The 18,275-nt window shown below is 46.9% G+C and overlaps 1 protein-coding gene across 1 annotated transcript in view; it reads right to left on the bottom strand.

The window, feature by feature from the left end:
- Window positions 1-18,275, bottom strand: part of PSMD1 (proteasome 26S subunit, non-ATPase 1) — a 114,827-nt gene that overhangs the window by 70,111 nt on the left and 26,441 nt on the right. The window contains 5 exon segments of the mRNA XM_020972124.2: window positions 10,094-10,158; window positions 10,793-10,888; window positions 13,210-13,406; window positions 14,484-14,595; window positions 15,548-15,721. Of these exon segments, the coding sequence (XP_020827783.1) occupies window positions 10,094-10,158; window positions 10,793-10,888; window positions 13,210-13,406; window positions 14,484-14,595; window positions 15,548-15,721 (644 nt within the window).

Here is an 18,275-nt window from a genome sequence, read left to right as displayed (position 1 = left end):
GGGGAGCCAGTCTTGGACTCAATTCACAGATACATGTTCTGACAACGAAATCTGTCCCAAAATTGAACAAGGTCCCTTGTGAGATAACTGGTCAGTGGTACTGGAGGTGTTCAGGCAAAGGCCTGACCTTCACCTGGACCAGGATCTCACAGGAGACTGTTAAGACCACCACTCAGCAACATTGCCAAGGATGTATGTCTGCAGCTTTTTTGACAGAAAGCAAGAAAACCCAACATTCTCTTTGCCCTTGAGGAACCTGAAGTTTAAAGCCTGTCAACGCTGATAATCCATGCATAGGTGACAAGAATAAATACATAAAACATCGAGATTGTTGTTTCCTGTGTGAAAAGGACAGGATCAGAGAAAGTTACCACTTGAGAAACTCCAGAGCCCTTCTTATCCAATCACCTGCAGCTTTCTTGCACTTCAGCCAGCCAGCCCTCCTCATAGTGCCGCTCCATCCCCAGGACACTGGACTTGGAAATTTCCCTCTTGACCTTACAATGTGAGGGCAGGGGCCATGGCTTATCATCTTGCCAAGCACAGAGCAGTGTAGATACTCAATACTGAAGAAGTCTTTGCTGAATGAATGGGGTACTCTGCTTCCTGTTCACCTCCTTTACTCCTAAACCCCCAATCCTTTTGTAGTCATCCTCTAACCTACCCCAGCTGTTCTGAGTTCTCTTGCCTCTCTAGCAAGCCCCCATAAGCCATTATCAAGTGTCCCTCAGCCTCCCTAGCCTGCTAATCCCCGAAGATAAGCCCCACTACTCAATTTTTCCACTCACATTCCACTCCTGAGCTACCAAACTCTGCTGAACCATGAAACTGGACTGATTTTGTCCACTATAAATTTCTACAGCTTAATGTGGGTTGGGTCCTTACTTCTACTCCACAATCCTTTTCCTCATCTCTTACCAACTCCAAGCTACAATATTTCTTCCAAACCCTTCTCTTCTCCCCTTACAATTAAAAAAGATGACGGCCTACTATGAGATCAAAGCCATCTCACCTGCTCTTCAGTTGTTTTTCAGTCATGTCTGACTCTCCATGGCCCCATTTGGGGTTTTCTTGGCAAAGATACTGGAGTGCTTTGCCATTTCCTTCTCCAGCTCATTTTATAGATGAAGGAACTGGGGCAAACATGACCTGTCCAGGTTCACATGATTAGGAAGTGTCTAAGGCTGGGTTTGACCTCAGGGCAATGAGTCTCCTGACTCTAGGCCCTGCATTCTATCCACCCAACAGCCTCCAAGGTCCTTCAATTCCTCTCCATATCTCAGAACTTCCTTCTAGTCAGTGCTAATCCCTCCATTGGACCCAGCCTATGTCTCATTCCATCCATCACCTCTCCCTTTTGTATCTTCAGCCTCTCCCCACTGTGCCTATAAACAACGCCATTCCTCTCAGAACACTTTCCCTTGACCCTGCTCTCTTCCCCTCATCTTGAGTTCCTCTTCGATCTAGTTTCTAAAAGGAGTCATCTATATTTCCTGCCTTGACTTCCCCACCTGCTCCACTTCCAAAACCCCTTGCAATTGGCCTTCCATAGCCTTCACACCCCCATTATTTTCTGTGTCAGGATCACCAACAACCTCCCAAATGGCTCAAGTCAATGTCCTTTTTCTCTGTCTCCATCTTCCTTGGCCTCTTTATAGCACATGGCAGAGTGGCTAATCCCTTCCTCCCTTGGGATTCTACCTCCTCCTCTTTTGACCTTCCTGTCTCTTTCACTAGATTCTGTTTTCCTCCTCTTATTCTCAACAGTCATTGCCCACAACTTTGTCTTTGGTTGTCTATCTCTATATCTCTATGTATGTGCTCATGATCTCGTACACACACACACACATGCATGCACACACATACCCACCCCTTATACATATATGTCCTCTCCCTTAGTAACCTTATCAGTTTCAACTGCGAAACATACGTAACTACCAAGTCTTTATCTCCAACGCTGACTTCCCTCCTGAGACTCTAGACTTCAATTTTCAATATCTACTGATATCAAGACCTGTTTGTAGACCTAAAACCAAACTGAATCTCTTTTCTGCTTTACTGTGTACAGTGAAATTGGAGATCATTTGAACTGGCATCTAGGGAATGATATCAGTGTATTAAGAAGGTGAGGAAGTAGGGAGATTTCAATAAGAGCTAACATTTACATAGCACCTGCTGGGCACTATACTAGGCACTTTAAAATTATTAGCTCATTTGATCCTCACAAAATCTCGGGAGAGAGTTGCTTTTATTATCTCCATTTTACAGAGGAGGAAACTGAGACAAATGTACAATCTAATAACGGAAGTTGTTGCTGTAGTCCAGCAGTCTTCGTGAGCCCTTTTGGGGTTTTCCGGGAAAAGATACTGGAGTGTTTGCCATTTCCTTCTCAAGTCATTTTACAGGTGAGGAAACTGCTGCAAACAGGGTTAAAGTGACTTGCCCAGGGTCACCCAGCTAGTAAGTTTTGAGGCTGGATTTGGTCTGACTCCAAGCCCAGAGCTCTATCTGCTGCACCACCTAGCTGCCCAACTTTCAAGTCAGTTAAGTCAACTAAAATAATTTCCAGTGAGGAGTTAATTCTTCATGACACAAAAATTGAAAGCAAATTAGGAATGGCCTAGTTCTCCTTTCTCTACACTCCTCTCCTGATATTGTGAAAAGAACCCTTCCCTCAGCCCAGTCTGCCCGGGCCAACGTCCCCAGTGGCTGACCAAATGAGCATGTCAGACAGGGAGCTTCCTGTCTCACTGGCTGGTTCCTTTAGTCTGCCCCGGAGGCCTCCCTCTACTTTGTGGAGCATCATTCTTCTTGAGCTGGAATCCTTCTTCCAAAACAGGAAGTCTCTAAACAAAGGTCCAGGGACAGATGTGGCCTCTGCTGTTCTAGCTAAGTAGAAGTGGCCCCCAGGTGAAAGAAAATCATTCTTCTTGAGCAGATTCACTCTCCTCTTCTAGTCTCTTAAATCGTCCCACTTTCCGGCAGTCTAAGTCATGTTTTGGACCGAGCCCAAGATCTCCTCCTTTACCATGTTTCAAAATGGCAGTCACTTTCTCCCCAGGTTTCCATCACTAGCCCTAATCCAAACACACATCCCAGGCCCTTCCACTTATCATTCACAAGGAGAGCAGGTGTTTCTCTCACCACTTCCTCCTACTTCAGAGAGAAAACTTAAAACAAACCGAAAATGTATCCGATACTGCTTTTAGTGAGATGAGACTTCAAGCAGAAAGGTGGCTCGCTGGAATGTTCCATCACTAAAACCACTCTTTTGTGGGCTATAATTCTATTAGTAAAGTTCCTTCCCCATCCTGTGTCTGTGAGAGGAGTCCCCTGCCCCGCCCCTGGGATCTTCCTTCCAATGAAGTTCTCCTGAAAAAGATAAGTTCTTCCTCCCATCTCTTTGTTCCATGTAACATTACCTTGCAGAGGAGCTGGGTTTACAGCTTTACTGGGGCCTTCCTGTCCTTTCAAAGTCTGGTTTAAAGCCCTATTGTGGAGGTCCATAAAGCTCCTGCCACATCACTGTCTTTCCAACACTTCCCTGGAGCAAGACGTACTTTCCCCAGAATCTTCTTATTCTGGTCCAGAAGACAAATCCTTATTACTCCACACCACCTTATTACCTAGCTACCTCGTTGTACACATTATCTCTTTTTCCAAAATCACGGGCCCTTCACCTGGAAAAAATGAAACCACATATTTACTTCCCCCAAGGCCTTTCAGTTTCCTATGCAGGACTCACGTCACCAGAGATCCATACAATACAGGTTTCTTCCATTTAAGCTGCCTCTATGTGACTTGATTAGCATTCTTCCTACTAAAGGAGCCCAATGAAATTCTATGATTACATTAAAGCAGAAAACCTGTGTACCTGCTAGGATTCTATTCAGAATGAAAGGAAAACACTTCAATAAGCTTGAATTTCTAGATTTTGTCATAGACTCACTAAGAAACAGCCAGAAGACAAGGGCTCAGCTTGGGAGATGAAGTATCTAAGTACTGTTTTTCTACTGCTTCTAAAAGTCACTTCTATTCATGATATGGTAAGTCAAGAGAATTCCAAAGGTTTTCAAAACCATTTGTGTTTGGATCAATGAAAAGAGGGATCATTGTCGCAAGAAGAGAGATGCCCCTGGGTTCTCAAAGGTTGTAGATGCGGCCTGTGCTGCTCTAGCTAAGCAGGAGGGGCCCCCAGGGCAAAGTGACCCATCAAGAAGACAAAACCACAGACTGGCCCTCAGCCCGAGGCAGCCCTCTTGTCTTTGCAATGTAACAGCAGCACAGTTACAACGGGGAGAAAGAAGAGAGGGGACCAAGAACTACCCAGCTCTTGGACTACAAACAAACCTTCATGTTGCTGCTGGGCCTCCAGTTTTCTGTCCAAAGCCCAGTGCGCTGAAGAACACCGGATGGCAGAGCTGGGGACAAGATGTGGGTGCAAGCCCCAAGATGGGGCCAACGAGCCCCCCAACCTTCAAGCCCAGAATCTGCTCAGACAAGTTGTCCCAGCACAGGTGAGGGCATCGCCCCAGCCCTGCTGACCGAAGCGCACATGCTGGTGCTGGGGGCTCACCCAGGCTACGGCAGGGGCTGATAGGAGCACGCCGCCTTTCCCACACTCTCGTTTCTAAAACCTTCTCTGCTCCTCCACCCTGGGATGGCATATCTCCTACTGGCCCACAAGAATGAGCCAGTCTTTGTCTGGAGACTTTCATTTGTTATTACAGAGCTAGCATGAGTGCGCCAGTAAGAACACTTTAAAATCCTACAAGGAAAAGCCAGGAGAATTAAGCCACTGGACAGGAAATCAGAATAACGAGGTTGCTGACTCAGCCCTTCACCAGTGGAACTCTAGGGTAAATGGCCGTGGTACACAGGTTGCCCACGAGCCACCTCCTCCTTGAAGGCTCCCCTGATGCCACCAACTGACACCTCCTCAACTTGAGCCATCTATTTCTGCATTAGCACAGCAGGACCCAGCACACTGCCCTGGATACAGCAGACCTTAGTGACATGAGTAAATACGGTGTTTGCTCAATCAACAGATATTTCTTGAGACCCCACCAGGTGCCAAGCAGCTTGGTAGGTGTCCCAAGGTTACAAAAAACAAAACACCAGTCTCATTACTAGACTGTAATCTCCTTGAAAAATTCCTCTTGATGGCCCCAATCTTCTCAGTCAATTGAGAAGTTCTATCCTTATCTGGAAGCACAGGCCAGGAAGCGTTGTGGAAGATAAGGAGAGAGAATGTAAGGATCAAAACCTGCTGTGGGGCAAGAGCGAGAAGGGCCGATCAGCAGCAGCGATGAACAGCCCAGCTGCTAAACTGCACGGCTTCTCACACAGTACCCAATGGCCCTGCATTGGCACAAGAGAAGCTTCAGTTCGTCTTCTTGTCGCTAAGGGTCCGAGTGCAAGCTCTTACTCATGAGCTCAGCTGGGAGCGTTCACTCACTGTTGGTCCTACGCCCTTTTTTCTTCTCCTTCTCCACTCTCCCCAGGTTTATCATTGGCTCCCCACAGTTTATGATCATCCCTAAGTAAATGAAGCTAAGCTAGAGGTGTGTAACACACGAATCTGTCTACACATGTGGACACACACACATCCAGCTCCTGTCTCTCCCCTGAGCTTCAGTCCAACGCCACCAATTATCTATTGGACATTTCAAACCAGATGTCCCTGAGAAATCTCAGACTCATCATGCCCACTGTGAACAGATAGATGATCTTTCCCCTCAGTCTTTTCTTCATGTCATTATTTCTGCACCATCCTTCCAGCTGCTCCCTCACCTCACATAGCCAATCCACAGCCAAATCCTGCAGTTTTGCAGCACACTATGTCTCGCAGCCAACCCCTTCTCTCCTCTCCCCCAGTTCAGACCCTCACCCCTTCTCACTGAGACTAACTGCCTCCCACCTGGTCTCCCTGCCTCAAGGCTCTCTCCACTTTGGGACAGCCTACCGTTTGCTGTTAAGAGCAAATCTGACCATTGTCTCCTCTCCTGGATTAACTCTAGTGGCTTTCTACTGTTTCAGAGAGAAACCCCTCTGTTTAGCTTTTAAAGCCCCAGGCAAGTGGGCCTGTCCTCTCAGCCTCATTGGGTATCACCCTTCTCCACATACTGTGCTGAGGCTAAGCGGCCTCTCCATCTTCTGTCTCTCTGCCTTTGTGACATCTATCCCCAAGCCTGGAATGCCTTCCCTCCCCACCTCAGCCCGCACACAGCCCTTCTCTGCTTTGGTCATGCAGGTCGGCTGCCATCTTCTGTATCCGGGCTTCTTCCCCTGAAGTTCATGAACTGGCTCTTCTAAAAAAAGTTTGGATAAATGTATTTAAACATACCCGGTTTCCTCAGTAATCTGACGTACTTTATTTTTATGCATTTAAAAGCATGATTCTGAGGATTTCGTAGGTATCCCCAGATTGCTGCCAAAGCAAGGTAAGAGCATCTGTTCAACATCAAGCCTTCACTGATACCCCAAAACACAAATGTCCCCCCTAACTACCTTGGATTAACTATTCTGTATATATCTGTATTTATTCACTTTATAATTATGCTATGTATATACACATGCATACATATACACAGAGACATATGCAGGAGTATGCTGGTAAATGTTTAACAACCAGCTTTCTAGAGGGGAAAAAATGTGCATGTGACATCTTTAAATTCAATCTGGATTATTATTCATGTTTTCTCCATCACTTTCTTAAGGCAAGACAAAAACAAGTATAACAAATTAACAAGACAATAAACGAAGTCCTGATTTTGTGTTTGCCAATTTCTGAGATGTAAATGCTCAGTAAAAATTTAACAACTGGCTCTATCTCTAGCATCTATCAGTGCTTAGCATATAGTAGGTGCTTAATAAAAGCTTGTTGTTTGCACAAATATGAAAGAAGCCTGGGAGAATGATCATAGGCCAACTGTTTAAAAAAGCATTTTAGAAGAGAAACACAACCGAAAAACAACTGTAAAAGTTGTATGTTGGAGACCGACAAAAAGACGACGCAAACCCAAAGATCTGTCACTGGCATGTCTGCTATCCTGGGTTTGACAGGATGGAAACTTCCCTGTACCGAGAGAGTGCACAATGATATCTGAAAGGAAAAACATCCTGTAGAAGCCCCTGCAGAAGACAGGGCCCCAAAACGATGGGAAATCACAGTCAGGTCGTTCCCTGGGACGGCAGACCAGGTCCCGGGTAACTCGCCAGCACTGTCTGGCATCAGGAGCTTTTTAAGTAGAGAAGAGCTGGCAAAGCAGCTCTAGGGAGACACCTGCTGACTCTAAGATAGACAGAGAGAGAGAGACACACACACACACACACACACACAGAGACAAAGAGACACAGAGAGAGACAGAGAGAGAAGGCGGGAAGGAGAAAGAAAGAGAGGGGCAAACTCCATAAAAACCAGCACAGGAGCTTTAGTAACTCACATTGTGTCAGTGCCAAAATTAGAGGCAGGGAAGAAAAGGAGAGAGCCCAGGTGTTTTACTGAGGGGCCTGGTGCTAACTCAGTCCATTAACTTGGAATTTGTAAAAAATAAGGTAAAACTGCTGGGAATTCCTTTTCTTTCAAGAAATGAGCCAGATTACTTCCCTGAGGGCAGAACAGAGGCCTCAACAGTCCCACAGCCTGTGGTAAACAGTGTGATGGCCAATGAGGATCCTGAGGCAGGGACTGGAGGATGTGGGTGTACAATGTCACTCTCCTGCACAATCACTGATGTTCACTTAGGATTACCTAAAGTCATTAAGGCAAGGTTAAATGACGTTCAGCATACCATGTATTTAATAAGGCAGGAAATCAGAGAAAACATTTTAGGAAGATTACCATCAAAGCTGGCCAAAATACAAAGCTTCTGGCCTCGAACTGGGCAGGTTCCCTCCTGAGGAGCACTGCCCTCCATTTACTTCTTTACGCCCTTCCTCTCACTTCTGAATGCCTACTCTATTCACCAAACTCTGCCAAAGAAACCATGAAACTCTCAGGTGTTCTGGGTATGTGCCTGGTGTCTCCCAAGAAGAAAGAGCAGGGACCACGTGTGAAACTTCTTAGCCTTCCCACAGTCCAAAGCCATCCGCTATCTGTTCAAACAATCAATGGAACATGGCTGGGCCTCGTCATGAGGTGCCTTGGGATTCAGTGGGGCCAAGGAAGACAAGAGATCTCCCTCCAGCGCACAGAGAAGGGGAACATGTGTTGGCTGTGTGAGGTCACTTGGTTTACCAGTCAAAACTTAAGATAAATTTTCATCTTCTGATTTCTTTTTGTGATAACATTAAGGCTTCACTTGAAAGGAAATCTCTCCTTCCATTACCCAATTTTTGAAAAGTCATTTGAAATCAGAACTAGCAACAAACAGCTTGTCAAACGGGCCATGGAAAGAAAGACAGGGGGACTACCCCTGTCCATAGTCATGCTCTCCTCCTCGGCCCTCACAGAATGAGATTGCTCCACCAGCACAAACTTCCAACCTTTCCACAGCGGGGCGAGCTGCAAAGAGCCCTACTCATCAGTGAAGGGACTCCAGGCATGGGCCCCAACCTCCCTGTGGCTTCAGAGTGTGGTGGGGGCTGCAACGCCCATGGAGTGCAAGCTACGATTCTTGGCCAGTGGAGCCCAGATTTCCTTATAAAGAGCAGATAAACAAAGCACACAAAATCCTTCTGCTTTATCCTTGATACTATGCCACGCAGGTCACTGGGCTGGGCCCCAGGGCAGAGAGACTCCTTAAGTGGATAAACTAGGAAGGTACCCAAGGTGCCCTGAGACAAAGGAGCCAACACCCAGGAGAGCTGGAAGGTACCTTCAGATTGAGAGAACACTGGGCAGATAAGGAGACAGAGGCCTGGCAATATCAGTGACAGAGCTGAGACTAGAGCTCAGTTCTCCTGACCGAGGACAACGTGGCAGCCAAGAAGCCAAGGCCATCTCGAGAGAGGTGTTGTGTCCAGGAGTAGGGGGTCACGGTCCCACAGTACCCTGCCCTGCTTAGAACACGTCTGGCATGCCGAATCTAGAACACACATGGGCTAGAGTGCCAGAGGAGGGCAACCAGATCATCTCATAGAAGGGTCTGTGAAAGGAACTGGGGGCCCTGTAGCCTAGAGAAGCCTCAAGGGGAGGGCTTTGAGTAAGGGAAGAAAGGAGGGAGCAGACCCTGTACAAGAGGGGAGAGCTGCAAGCAGCGGGCAGAAGACACAAAAGAAGCTGGCAGATGAGAGAAAGAAGAAGACGGTGCAGCCCCCTGTGCCCACATCTATGCCCTCCACGGGGCTCACATGCCATTCCACCTGCAGTCTCCACCCTCTTCAAGCTACATCTGTTTGGGCTCGACAGACAAACTTTCAAGGGCTCCGAGTGTCCTGCATAAGAAAGAAGAGCCTGGCCTACGACATGGAATCCAACGAGCAGGAAAGAGCCGCACAACCTGAGCACAAACGTTGGCTTTTCAGGGGCCTGGAAAGGTCCCCAGGGACCCAGCAAAGATGTCAATAAAATGGAAAGTGAGTCTCTATATGCTATGTCTGACCTGCCTCCACCTGAAACCAAAACCCCTCACTCTCGAGGAGGAATCTTTCATTTGACAAACGCTTTTCAAACGTCTTCAGAACGAGAGGCTCCACTAAGCACCGTACAGGGCTAGGCCTTAAATAGGGTTTGTAGGGTCGTCACCCTGAGACGCTGTGCAGTCTTCTTTTTCAGGTTTCATGCTCCTGTTTGAGGCAGCTATTGGCATGTGGATAGAGTGCTGGGCCTCTAGTCAGAAAGACCTGATCTCCAATCTTGTCTCGGACTCTTACTAGCTGTACGACCCTGGGGACGTCACTTCACCTCTGCCTGCCTCAGTTTCCTCATCTCTAAATAGGGGATGACGTTGGCACCTTCTTCCCAGGTGTGGCTGTGAGTATCCAATGAGGTAATAATTGTAAAGCACTTGGCACAATGCCTGGCATGTGGCAGATGTTATGCAAATGTTTATTCCCTTCCCTTCCCGTTTACTGAAGACTGACTTAGGAACACACAAAAGACAAATCATGCTGAAACAAGCCAAGTGGTAAGAATTAGGCAGCCTCCTACCTGAATAGAATGAACCCAAGGGATTCTACTGCAGCCCTTCTGACATCATCATTGACATCACTGACCTGGGGGCAAAAGGGAAAAGGATTGGACTCAAATGGACGACACTGGCATCCCATTATCAAGACCTGGGGGATGAGCAGGCCCATGTCACCCAAAGCAAGATGCATCATTGACAAGACTTGGGGAAACAGCACTTACTCAAGTGAGTCTCCAACCAATTAGAGGATAAGGGTTTTTTCCCTTCATATGGCAATCCCCAACATATGAACAGATGGCTGGCCTCTACCACCCACCAAAGTCTATGCACGCGCACACACACATGTACACACATGCACACGTGCACACGCACACCCCAGCATCAGAGAGGATCAAAGGATCAGCATCATTTCAGTTCTATTATGGAATATTCTTTTGAGGAACGGGCCAAGAAAGCACACCACGACCGTTTCTGCAAAAAAACCAAAACACCCTCTGCACTCTGAACTTGGAAAAGAACCGAGAACCAAACCTTTAGAACATAATCCACCTGTAAACTGGGGACTAGCTCTGACTGACTCCTTCCAGCAAAACAAATATCCCGTCTTTTGAGGGCCTTGATACAAAAACTGAACTGACCGAAGACAATCAGTTGGTCAGCGTCTTGGCCTGTGCCCAGCACCCCCACGCCCTGCACACGCCACAGCACACAATACTTACTGCCACGTGCAGCAGGCGTCGAATGGCCTTGTTGTTCCCTGAACCACAGTAAGCCATGGCTACAGTGTACATTCCAGATCGACGGAGGATTGGGTCCTGTGGAGGAGATAAGTCAACATTTATCTGATGCTTACACAGGCCTCGAGCCTGACAACTAGTCTGGTACACAGGCAAAGAAAACGGGGGCTCAGATCCACAAGTCAAAAGGTGGCCAACGGTACAGAGCAGTTGCCTGGCAGTGGGATTGGATGGGATCAGATTAATGCTAATTTCCTTGGCAGAAGAACTCGTGTGTAAGTGAAGAGCTAATGGAGAATCTGACAGAGGAAAACGGGCATGGTGGACAGAGCACCGGCCTGGAGTCAGGAAGACCCAAGTTCAAATCTGCAGTTAGACACTTACTACCTGTACGACTATTGGCCTAAGTTTCCTCAACTACAAAATGGGGATCATAACTGCCCCCCAGTGTCATTGTAAAGATCAAATGAGATACCCATAATGTAGCCAGTGCAGTGCCTGGCCCACAGCAGGTACTTAATAAATGCTTGTTTTATTTTCATTTACCACCTTCTCCCATCTCACATGTCTTGGGCACATATGACCTCAGCCCACCTCTCTCACCCTATGCCTTTCATGCACAGACTGACACCAAAGTCATTCTTTGCCATTTGGCAAACAAGCCCAGAAGAGACCCCCAGATGAAGAGAAACTCACTTGAGGTTCCTAAACACTCGGGACCTATTATTTAATGAGGCCAAAGCACCTTCCCAGAGAACTCCTTCTCCTACTCCATCCCATCCCACACAAGCAACTTTGGCTAGCATAAGAGGAAGATGGGCACTGCAGCTGTAACTGGTCCAACAATCAAGAAAACAACTGGGAATAACATTAACAGTCACTAAACCTGAACTGTGACCTCATTTCACCCAGCTGTACCACTCCAAGGCATACCTGGTAACAAGGTCAAAAAAGGGCATGATGGTGAGCTGTGATGTTACACATGGGCAGCCAGACCATGCCCCACATAAACAAATGGATTCCAAAAAGCATTTTTTGAAATGGCAAAGAACTAGAAAGGATGTGGATGCCCAATGAATGGGAAACGGCTGAATAGCTGTGTGGTATATGAATGCCATGAATTTTTTCCTTTTTTGGTCCGTAACTATGACTGCATTGGCTCAGGGCGCTGCTGGTGAGAAAGCTCCTGGTACTAAACCAGTAACTGCTTTGCGACTTATGGTATCAGTGAGTTGTCTGAGCCAATGAACGGTTACATGAGCTTCCCAGGGTCACCCTTGCCCAGGACATATCAGAAGTAGGATCTGAACCCAGGTTGTCCTGACCACAGCGTCAGGCCAGTATCTGGCCATCATACATGATGCTGCTTCACACGGGGAATCCTGGCACCATCAGGAAATGACAAATTGGAAGAATACAGAGAAACGTGGGCAGACTTGTGTGCACCAGTGCCAAGTGATAACACGCAAATCCAAGAAGACATTTCCCACAAGGGGAAAACAGCAGGGAGAGGCTTCCCAATCCTGGGCAAGACATCATACGGTCAGCTAGGCCATTCCAAGGAAGTGATGAGGAAGAGACGGTGGCCGAGGGTGCGGAAGGAGCGGGCCGTGATGATGAGTTTGACAACAGTGTGTATGCGTGTGAGTGTGCGTGAGGGAGTCCTCACTGAGAAGCGAGAAGGGCATCAACAAAGCAGTAGTTTTTTTTTAACTTGAAAACCAAAGAGAATGGCTGTTTTTGCTGAAAAAATCGGCGAAGACACCAGCTCTTCAGTCACACATACAAGCTGACTTCATCCTGTCCTCAAAAGGACACAAAAAGGCCATGTGATGAGAACACCCTGCCCGCCAGCCCAGAGTCTGAGGTGCTGGCTAGTTGTGTTGAACTGCTGTTGTCTCTATTTTATTTTCTGATTTAAGGAATGGATTTCTGGGAAGGGGAGAAGGAGCATAAGGAGAAATACAGATGATGTAAAAAAATATCAACAAAACTAAAATTTTATTTTTCAAAAGGTTGACTCTCCTAGACCAATTTGTGGACTTCTTCATGGGCTAATGCATTTGTAAACCACTGACTGTCTCCCCTCTATCCAAATCAATTCATAGATTTTTGCAGAGGAGTTTGTGCAAGTAAATGTGTATTGTTATAAAAAATAAATTTTTGAAGGGGAAGGAAAAAGGATGAGTATTTATTAAGCACCAACTATGTGCTATGCTGTATGCTAAGACCTTTACAAACACGATCTCATTTGATCTGGGAGGAAGATGAGTATAGCAGTAAATGGAGAATAACCTGGGGAATGGGAGGGGAAGAGGAGTCAGTAGAGCAGGAAAAGCCTGTGAGCAGTGACTACACTGACAGTTAATAGAGTCCAAGTACCCAAGAGATGCTCTCACCTTATCCCGGCACAGAGACTCAATGAGGGCGTCGGCTTCCTCCATCCTTCCGTACATTACCAAAGCGATGCCAACAGCAAGGCCCCGTAAGATCTTCTCATGCTGGGTCTCCTGGGCATAGCCAACCATGTCCTCGATAGCCTGGGCATTTTTAGAACCTAACATAACCAGGCCCAGGGCAAGGCCAGCTGCTTCTCCTGGACATGGAGAAGCAATGTGTTAGTATCTTACATTTAAGAGCTGATATTCTTTATGGTAAGTCAACAAAGCACCACAGATGACTCCGGATGAAAGGTACCACTAGAAAGTGGGCTGACATCCTGAAGTCACCTGTAGCTCTCCGCATGTCCTTTTCAAACATTCTATTACAAAGAAAAGGCCTGGACCATCTGTCTCCAATAACACACTCTCTGAGCCTGACGCTCAAGTCTGGCAAGTTCTTCTTTTCATTTTAAATCTGACCCTAAGTTTTGGTGAGTTTCAAATCCTACATTTTTCCAAGTGGGGAAACTGAACTTTCTTCAACATTTCCACCTTCTAGCTAAGCATCAGAGGTAAGCCATAGAGAAAGTGTCCCAAGAGACATCTTGACAGTAAAACCCTGTCCCATCCCATCTGGCCAGCAGGCACACATGCCTTGGCTACTTTAGACAGACCTCTTGTCACATGACATGTCCATGAGAATGCAGCATCAGCCGAGCCTCTCAAATCATGCTGAGAAGAGGGATTCCCTCCCTCTTCCAATACGCGGGGAATGGGAAAAGTCAATTTAGGGGTCACCTTGAAGCTACACGTCCATACAACAAGAGTAAATTAAGATAATTATTCCTTAATCCATAAGAGTTTGTGGAGAAGCCGAATGGTGCAGAGGCTAGCATCAAGATGCAGGCTCCAGTCCTGCTTCCACTGCATCCTGCCTGGATGATTCTGGAACGCAGTGCGTCATCACCCCAAAGCGCACCAGGCAGTTCGAAGGACCTGCGAGTCGCCTAGAGTTCCTGATACCAATGAAATGACAGGGTTGACTTAAAAAGAAAAAAGACTGCTGGCTTCGGAGCCTCAGGCAGCAGCAGGCTGGGATACTCTTGGGACCCCTTCTCTGAACCATATTTTTAAATGCATAGACACAGGACTACACAGGAAACCAATCAGGATGAAACACAGTGATCCAAATAATAAAAATTTCGAGGTGGAGGGCCTCTTGAAATCTACTCAATGGGCTATGTACCCGACCAAGAGCCCCAGGTCTGCGGTTTTTTAGAGAAATTCCTCACCTGTCACGGCGTCATCCTGGTACAGATTTGTTTTCAGCAGATCGTAGACATCCTGGCGGGCTGTGCCCATGGCAGCCAATCCGAGGCCCAAACTACCACCATGTCGGACAATCTAGGGAAAGAACAGGTTCTGTTCATCCTGGGCCCTCCTCATCCAACCTGGGGAAGACTACTGTCATTCAAACAAACACAAACAGCCCATGCTGCAAGACAGCCAGCCGAGCAGCTGGAAGGAGGTTGGACTCTCAGAGACCAGTCAGCACAAGAAGCTTCCCTTCTTGGCACGGTCCTGAAGGAAGAGCTCTCTGACCAAACAGGCAAGAGAGAAACACAGAACGACTCACTAAACGCTCCTTCACAAGAACACAGCATGTGGGCACCTTGGGGGCACCATGAATGGAGTGTCTACTTGGGAGCTGGGAAGCCCTGAGATCAAATCCAGCTTCAGACACTTCCTGGCTGTGTGACCCTGGGCAAGTCACTTCACTGCTGTTTGCCGCAGTTTCCTCATGTGTAAAATGGTGATAATAATAGCATCTACCTTCTGGAGTGAGATCAAATGACTTGTCTGGGGTCACAGAGCCAATGCGTGGCAAAATCCGGATTTGAACCCAGGTCCTCCTGGGTCTCAGGTCAGCACTCTAGCCAACGCACTACACTACCTATCACTGTGTAGGTATGTATGTATGTTTGTGCACATATATGTATGTCCACAAACCCCTATTTATGTGTGTGCGTATACATGTATATCCATATGCCCCTTACTTACTGAACTTATTTATGTACACACACACACACACACACACACACACACACACACACGCACACACACACACACACCACACGGTGCCTTGTCATGATGGTTAAAGAAATGAGAAATGAACTTTGGAGTTTCGTATGAGAGACAAAGAGAGCCAGGATCATTTTATACAATTACATGAGTAAGGAATTTATCTTTTTTTGTGGATTTTAAAATGTCCATATACTTAGACCAGTTCATAAAGCAGTCACTTTCCCAGGAATTTTTTTTTAAGCCATCATTCCCTTGACATTCAAATGCTCACGTCATTGCTGGCATTCTTGAGCTGGTTAAGCAGATAGTCAATGATGTCGCCACCATGATTGGCATGAATGAGACCCAAAGCGTAGAGACCTCCACCTTCCTGATAGGCTGACCCGGGAGAGGTGTCTTTGGGGAGATAGGTTGCCATTAATTGTAATGCTTCCTTCTCGTGACCCTGTAAATTAAACAAAAGTGTTATGGAGAAAAACATCTTATTTTAGTATGTTCCTCCTATTGATATCTGGCAGAACGATCATTAATTTAACAAATCCTTATTAAGCACCACGTCCTATGTGTAAGTATACTGCGCTACATTCTAAAGGAAATACAAAGATAAAAATGACACACTCCACTCCCTCCCACTGGAGGGGGGGGCTAAGATCTATACTCAGATTCGGGGTTCTGGAGGGGAAGGAGGAAGGGAAGACTCGTGACTTCACTGGTATAGGGAACTCCCGAGTAAGTAAACTCCCTTTACCAACATAGGTCAGCACCTCTTCTGTAACCTGTAGTCTCCCAGAATTTGCATGGGGCACTGAGAAACTAAGTCATTTGCCCAGGGTCACACATCAAGATGCTTCAGAAGACCAAGGCCAGGTGTACCTAACACTGAGGATGGCTGTCCATCTGCTCTGCCCTGTCCTCTCACTCTGACATACAGATTATAAATAAAGACTATCTGAAGTGCCTATGAGGAATCCAAAATGTTCTGAGGTTCAATAGAGGACCTTTTCACTAACATGGAGGTCTAAAACTGAGTTTTCCTTCTTCATCACTTTTCTCCACAAATAAAGACAGGAGCGTTTTTCAGGAAGACTCATGAGGTCCCAACAGTGCCTCGAACACCCCACTAAATAGGATTTTTTTTTGTTTCATTACTTCCTCAAACCTTCTTCATGACAGGCCAGTTTTCTCATCTTGACCCAGCTTTAGGGGAAGGAAAGAGGTTTTCGTTTCCCTGGGGAAAGGAAATCTACAGAGAAATTTCCCTTCTCGTTCTGATGCTTTATCTGTTACTTTATCCAGCCCCCAGGCCCAAAGGGTTCAGTGAAGCGCTTAATGACAAAGAAACAAGGATCTGAGGTGGAGAGGCACCCAAAATTCAACAAGGTAAAGACAGTAAAAACCCCAAAGCTGAAAATCCTCTAGAAAGACCAGGAAGAGCAGAAACGTAGACAAAAGGGAGGAGCTCTGGGAGCTGAGCACCTGGGGATCATTAAGGCAAACAGGGAAACAGTTCATCATCACCACCACCACCACCATCATCATCATCATCATCATCATCATCACCACCACCATCATCATCATCATCATCATCACCACCACCATCATCATCATCACCACCACCATCATCATCACCATCATCATCATCACCATCACCATCATCATCATCATCACCATCATCACCATCATCACCATCATCATCATCACCATCACCACCATCATCATCATCATCATCTGTCTAGTTCTCGATTCTTGATGAAAGTTAACAGAGACATGAAGCTGTTAAGACCCACATTGTGTAGGACCTGCACTGGAGAAGGAATTTCCATCTGATGACCCTGCATCACATTCTCCAAATAGATATTTCCTCTCCCGACCCCTTCAAAAGGGGGGAGGTAGAATAACAGCAAATACTCAGATTTAGAGGAAGTCAAGCTACTCTAATTCAGGGCCCCTGCTCCCTGCTGATCTGATGAAACTTGAGAGGAAAGGCCGGAAGCCGCCATCAAAAGCCTGCACGGCTTGGACTACTGCATTCCCACGCACGGTTCCCTGCTCGCTGCCTAATGTCCGCTTTGGTTTGACGTTCAAGGCTCTGTGCTCTGTTGTGTTACAAGCCTCCCCTTCACCAACTAAAATATCGACAACCTCCTCCCCCACCCCCCACATCCAAATGAAAGAGCATTTGTAATGGGCTTTGCCAACCTTACGGCTCTCCACAGATGCAGCTAATGCCACTGCCCTCTCTCTCATGCTGCTGCCAGTGAAATCTTCCCTATCCTTCAAGGCACCCACGATGAAGCTTTCTGGATGCCCACCACTAGATATGATCTCTCTCTCTGCCTCCCAAGGGACCCGCTCCTACTACACAAATGTGTATTACACTTCATCCCCACTGCTGGGCAAGCTGAGGCCGTGCCCCAAAGGGGTACCATGTGCAGACAGTCTGGCCGGAGGACATGCACCCACTGCATCGAGTAACCTCAAGGGACTTGGAAGCAATCTCGCAATCCTACAGAGTCTGGTAGGGGAGGAATCTTCCTCACCTGGGATCTGTCCCAAGATGAGCATCAAGCTCCCAGACACGGAGACTGCCAACCAGAGATCAGTGAAACCTGGGCTACTCCCAACACTGTCTTTGTGAAATGAAACAGTGACTTAGCTCTCACTGCTCCTCAGTGTAACACACATACAGCCCGTGGGTATCTGCTGCACGCCCGGGGGGAGATGGAGAGACCAGAAAAGGCAGATGGAGCAAAGTCTGGGAAGGACACTGCATGGTAGTGCTCAGGGTGAGGACTTCCAAATTCTTGTGTGTGTTTCCTGAACCCGTGGTTTGGTACCTTGCATACAGTAGGCACTTAATGCATGTTTGTTTGGGGAACTTAACATAAAACAGATGAAAATATCTATACCTTGGCAAACTACACATCCTGATGGATGGTTCTGAGGAAAGAATTAGGGAAGCCATCGCTTAAGGATTAGAGCCCCCCGCCAAGAAGCCT

Source organism: Phascolarctos cinereus, unplaced genomic scaffold (genome assembly GCF_003287225.1).
Source record: "Phascolarctos cinereus isolate Bilbo 61053 unplaced genomic scaffold, phaCin_HiC Scaffold_5;HRSCAF=322, whole genome shotgun sequence".
Taxonomy (NCBI): domain Eukaryota; kingdom Metazoa; phylum Chordata; class Mammalia; order Diprotodontia; family Phascolarctidae; genus Phascolarctos; species Phascolarctos cinereus.
This window is presented reverse-complemented; position numbering and strand designations above follow the sequence as displayed.